The sequence below is a fragment of the Pholis gunnellus genome (assembly GCF_910591455.1).
Source record: "Pholis gunnellus genome assembly, chromosome: 17".
NCBI lineage: Eukaryota > Metazoa > Chordata > Actinopteri > Perciformes > Pholidae > Pholis > Pholis gunnellus.
In genome coordinates this window covers 6,900,572-6,906,205 of record NC_136544.1, presented here as the reverse complement: position 1 = coordinate 6,906,205, position 5,634 = coordinate 6,900,572, and the positions used below count along the sequence as shown (strand labels likewise).

General features: G+C 42.3%; 1 protein-coding gene across 3 annotated transcripts in view; it reads left to right on the top strand.

Moving 5' to 3' along the window:
- The window catches only part of rnf216 (ring finger protein 216), a 15,718-nt gene extending 14,318 nt beyond the window's left edge, over nucleotides 1-1,400 (top strand). For 2 of the 3 annotated variants that reach the window (XM_079178026.1, XM_079178027.1), the window contains exons 16-17: nucleotides 290-359; nucleotides 442-1,400. In XM_079178026.1, coding sequence (XP_079034152.1) covers nucleotides 290-359; nucleotides 442-839 — 468 coding nt within the window. In that variant the 3' untranslated portion in view covers nucleotides 840-1,400. Of the gene's footprint in view, nucleotides 360-441 lie in introns of all 3 variants that reach the window. The other variant, XR_013767487.1, reaches the window with a different exon arrangement.
- The last annotated feature ends 4,234 nt before the right edge of the window (nucleotides 1,401-5,634 follow it).

The window sequence follows — 5,634 nt, the reverse complement described above, 5'->3', positions numbered from 1 at the left end:
CCAAACAAATATACACAGTTCACCTTTATCATCACTTAGTCCCGCCCTCCGGAGCAGCTCTGACCTCTCTGACTGCAGCTAATCTAGCGCTACGTTGGCTAAAGCTGATTTATACACATACAAGGTACAGGCATAGCTACTGTTTAAAGACTAGAGGTTTTATTTTAAGGGGTCGCATTGCAAGTTCATATTCTGTGTACCACAAGAGTTCATTTCACTTTGATAAAACAGTTTCTGTCTTCGTCTTATTAGCAATGCTAACAACTTGTGCGTTTTTTTGTTTCTACAGCAAGACGACGAGCGAATCATTCAGGATATCCAGAAGGAAGGAGAGGCAGAGCTGAATAAGAAGTCTGCAGGTCCGTACCGAGAGTCCCTCTGTTCAGCTTCTCTGGTGCTTCATTCTTTCATCGACGACTCACCTTTGTTCCTTATTTCCAGATAATTCAGGGAAGCGGGTCGGCCCTCCTCCGGAGCCCATCACCGAAGCCAAGCGGCCCCGTGTGGGTCCTCCGCACGAAAACCCGCCGATCCCTCACCCGGCGGCCCCCCCTCCTCCTCCTCACGTGCAGGCGGTGCAAGCTCCCCTGTTCGTGCCTCCGCGCGCCCACTACCCACCGGCTCCGCCCCAGGCCGGGATGTACCACCAGGTGATGATACCCCGGCTGCCCCCGGCCCCCTACGTGCCCCCCTTACAACACCTGCCCCCCCTGAACAATAACAACAACAACAACAACCATCACCACCCTCCCCCCGTCAACCCTCATCACCACAACATGGACATGATGGACCTGCCCATGCACTACGGACCCCCGCACCGCTACTACAGACGCTTCTAACTCTGTGGCGACCGGGTTCCCCCCCCCCCACCCCCGGCGGGATCGGCTCGTCCTCAGAATCACAAACCTCGCTCGCTGCAGTTCTACTTTTCATTTCAGTGCTGTTTATTTTTTTTGGACAGCTGATGTTATTTTGTATCTCTGTCAGTGTGCGTCACCGTTTTTCTACTCCCATCACTTCTCACGGGCTCGTGTGCTCGTGCAGATTTTTCGGGACTCGCCGCGTTCTTCCGCGTCGAGCTGATGAAACGCACTGAAATGCTAAAGTTTATCTGTGGAAACGACACACACTCGTGAGGACACTTTGCCTTCTCTCGCTGAGCTTCATTAACGAAGAGGATCCCCGCGTTACATGTTCCTTCATTCATCTTCTTCTGTTTGTACATCGGGGTCGAACTCACGAGCGGTCTAGAATCTTGAGACAATTTATTTCCAGTTTATACTGATATTTTTGAGTACATAATTGAAAGAAGAAAAAAAAAGTTAGCATTCCCTTCTGTATCTTTTGTGTAACAGGTGTGAGACCACACCATTTTTTAATAAAGTTTCAAGTTCACATTGCTATGAGTTTTTGCTTCATACATGTTTAAACTTTGCCTCCATTACAGGTTTCTCTCTCTCTCTCATATATATATATATATACCGTTTAGTCTCTCTCCCCCTCCTCCCTTGTCTCGTGCAGAAAAAGGGGCTGACTCATGATAACTGAGCCCCCCGGGCTATGCACCAATCACATGACAGAGCGTGTGCTTTCCACCAATCATGGCGTTGCAACATCCGGGCTTTGTGATGTTACCTAGAGAGTGGACTTCTTTGTTCAGCCAAGTGTGCTGTGAGTGTGACGAATCATTTTACTACACACACACACACACACTCGCAGCCTCTCGTTTCTGCATGCAGACTATGAAAGTAGCACAGCAAACCTCCGTTATAGCCCAGGGGTCCTAATGGTTTTAGTCATGGCCGGTGAGAGACAGACTGTGTTTGTATGAGAGCCAGAATTAGACTTTAATCGTATTCAGCATCTTCTAACACCAGCCAAGCCGTCATGGATGAAATGATGTGTGTTGTATTCAACAAAGACACACGAGGACATGTTGGGTCTTCCATAGAGTCCATAGCAGTTTATCACTGTGAACGTCTGTATTCTAAAATCAATTCTAAACCCATGCACAGCGTTAACTGAAGCTACGTGACTGAAAGATGTGGAAATAAAAACAGTTAATGGCCTCTGAAGATAGAAAATGGATGCTTGTTCCTCCAACTACTATGACACCAGAAGATATTCTTTTGGGATTTGCGAGGAACAGATTTAACAAGAGTCTGTGTGAAGCTTCACTGAGACACAGCAGTGCTTTAGATGTTAATGTCTGCTGACAGTCAGAGTACTAACATCCATCATTCAACCTTTTGTTTGTAAAGCACCTTTCATACTGGTTGGTGCAGTTCAAAAAGCTTCACAGGTGACTGACCGTGAAAACAACAGAAGAGACAAAAGCAATTCAGCAGTTTGATCATTTGAGACCAATGTGCACGAGTGAAACAGCATGACATAAAATCTAGGTTTGATCAAATAGAATAAAATTATACAAGTTAAATACAATAGAATAAGGTATAAATATAATAACAATAAAATAGAATACTTTTTTAACATTAGATACAATGAAATAAGTGTCTAAAATAAAGTACAAATATAGATAGATAAAATAAAATACTAAGATATCTCTAATGTTAAAAAATAGGTTCAGACCTGGCTGAATAAGTAGGTTTTAAGTTTACGTTTAATTATTTTAACACTTCCAGCAGCTTTCAGATCCTCAGGCAGATTGTTCCAGACAGTTCATCCCGTGGGGAACATGAATGAACCATCTTCATGCCAATCCGCCTGGTAGTCGTTGACGTATCTCAGTCTGGATCAAAGTGGTGTACCGACAGATGGACCAGCATCTTCAACCACGCTGCTCGTATGGCTGAAAGGAAAAGGATGGTCAAAGGCTGTGATGTCTTGACCTTTCTTTAGTCCTCCACAAGCACTGGACCCCACACGTCCCAGAGTGCAACACAAATGTCTTTCATACCCTCACTGTGAAAATAATTAACATTTCCATGCAAGCATAACAGATATAACCACATCAGACAGTATATAAGAAGAACAACAGGTTAAATATAAATAAATACAGTTATAAACAATTTAACTATTAACCTAAGTTTTAACTGAATGCTTGTATTTATGTTGTGATACAATACAGGTGTGATAACTTAGTATATGACGTATATTTTGTTTCATTTATCCCCACCTTATTAAAACCAACCGGAAGTTTTGCAGTGCAGTTTCGGAGCGCGAGACGGAGTCCGGGTCGCCATCTTGAGCCGGAAGTAGCGGCTCCACGTGACACCATTGAGCTTCAGTAAGAAAAGGAACTAATTTAAAACAGTTATTAAAGTCGTTATCAGATGAAAATGAAACCGTTTCACAGCTAAAGCCAGAAGACACCAGAATAATTAAATTTCATCTCCTCTGTAAGCTAACGTTAGCTTCTCACTGCTACTGTGCTAAGCTAGTTATGTTGTGTGCTAGCGATGAAGTTATTTAAGTTACATGTAAAGATTAGTTCTAGTGGTTTGTGAATATGAAGCACCTAAATGTAAATGTATTTGACATGTTTAAAGTATAAGTTTCATGGTAATATTCACCATGTTACTAAAGGACAAAACATGCTAATGTTGAGCACTTACTCATGATGCTAGTGATAAGTTATAAGAAATAGTGAACTAAGTAGTTTTACTGTTACTGCTCTAAGAGTATTTGTTAAAAATGATTGTGTTTACTTAGCGTTAATTGGTGAAAAAGGTCACGTTTTTCTACAAAAATAAAATTTTGCTTTAGATTAAGGTTTGTAGATTTAATGTGTAAGTGTTTTATTGCTTACTCTGATATTGGCTCAGCTCAGCCTGATATTTGTATTGTGACAATATATGCTAAGTATATTTTGTTAAACAAAAATACATACATACTATAAGCCTGTTTCATTTCAGGTCTTTAATTGAGTGAGGAGATCCAGTGAAGAAGATCCAACGAGTCCCGTTGATGGCGAGCCTCCCGGCTTCATTTCCAGAGACCCGGATCTACGATTCCCTCTGACACAGCTGGATGAACTACACCTGCTCTGTGGGAGGATCGCACCAGCCGGATTGGTACCGACACAAACACACAATGTAGAGAGTGTCTGGGACAGACCAGACCTCCATCTGATCTGAACTCAAACAGTTGACTTTGACCAATGCCCTACGGTCACCAGACTGACATCAGGACAATTACTCACAACGACTTAAAGGTGATCATGAAACCAAGCTTTAAAGGACAACTCTCTTTGGTTTAAAAGGCCCATTTTTTATTTCTCATATCCGTGTAAATGTTGCGTTTGTTTAGCTGTTCATCTGCCAGGTGTACTCACCCAGCAGTGGGTTACAAAAGCCACGGCAGACTATTGTTGACATTACTGTCAGCTGTTTATACAGGCTGAGTAGCGCTCCCTATGATGAATACAATTATCCTAATGTGTAAAATAGGTTTAGAGTTTGTATCATTGTTTGTGAGTCCTATGACCGTCGTAAACGCGCTGGCTGCTCAGCCGACTGTAATCACCCTCGCTGAGAGAGCGCTGACCTCAACCTGTGACCCTCACTGTCACTGCCGCTCTCCGGCGACATGAGGAGGACGCGCCGTAATGAGCCTGGAGCCCCGAAAACAATAACGCCTTTCTCAATAAGCCAGCGCGGGTTTTATTCTTCTCTAGTCCTTGAAGAACCCCCCATGGCCCTCCAGACGAGCGTATGGGTCACGGATTACAGTCGGATAGTATTATAGAGTATTATCTGCTAATGACTCATTTAATTGAAAGAACAAAGGACTGGCTTAACGGACGTGATAAAGGCTCAATGAAGGAGGTTTCTGGCAATGCTGTCGCTCAAACAAATGAAAATGAATGTACATTTAGATGGAGATAGATTATAGTTAGAGACCTGTAGCTCCCTCGCTGGAGATGCACATCACTTTTAGGGTCTTAAAGGGACCGTGTGTAAGATTTAGTGGAATCTAGCGGCGCTTTTGTAAACATTGCAGCGATGGCTGATTGAATTAGGTTTCACTTTTGTTTACATGTTCACAGATGTATTGATAAAGTATTGGCTTTTTACTCGCAATTATTTTATTGCACGTACCGTATCAAGCGTAGTGGCCGTCACCTCGAGTATCCTTCACCACAGATTCACTTCACCACAGATTCATGGCACACAGAGGATGAACCCTCATGACTTTGGAGGAAAAAAAATACATTCATCCACTTCTTTGGTTGGTGAGTAGATACCTGCTAAATGAATAACATCCTCATCAGCTTCATCTGTCTTTCTGTTCAGTGCTACTGGTAAACATTAGCATGCTAACACACTAAACTAAGATGGTGAGCATGTTAAACACACACGCTCACCATCATGCTAGCATTGTAAGACCGGCATGTTGCATATCAATGAGCAGGTCTGCTTTTTGACTAAATTGAATTTTTAGATGATTTTTTAATCAAAGTGCTGAAGTATGTTAATCTGTCTGATAATCCTGCAAGTTCAGAATCTGACTTTCCTTTATATATATATATCAAGAATTTAACAATATATATTGATTTTATGATTTAAAATGACTTTTACTAACAAAGGGATTGTATCTATATCGCCCACTCCTAACTTATGTTGTCTTTCTGCTGTTGGTCTTTCGTTTTATCTCTGTTATTCAGCTGCATAT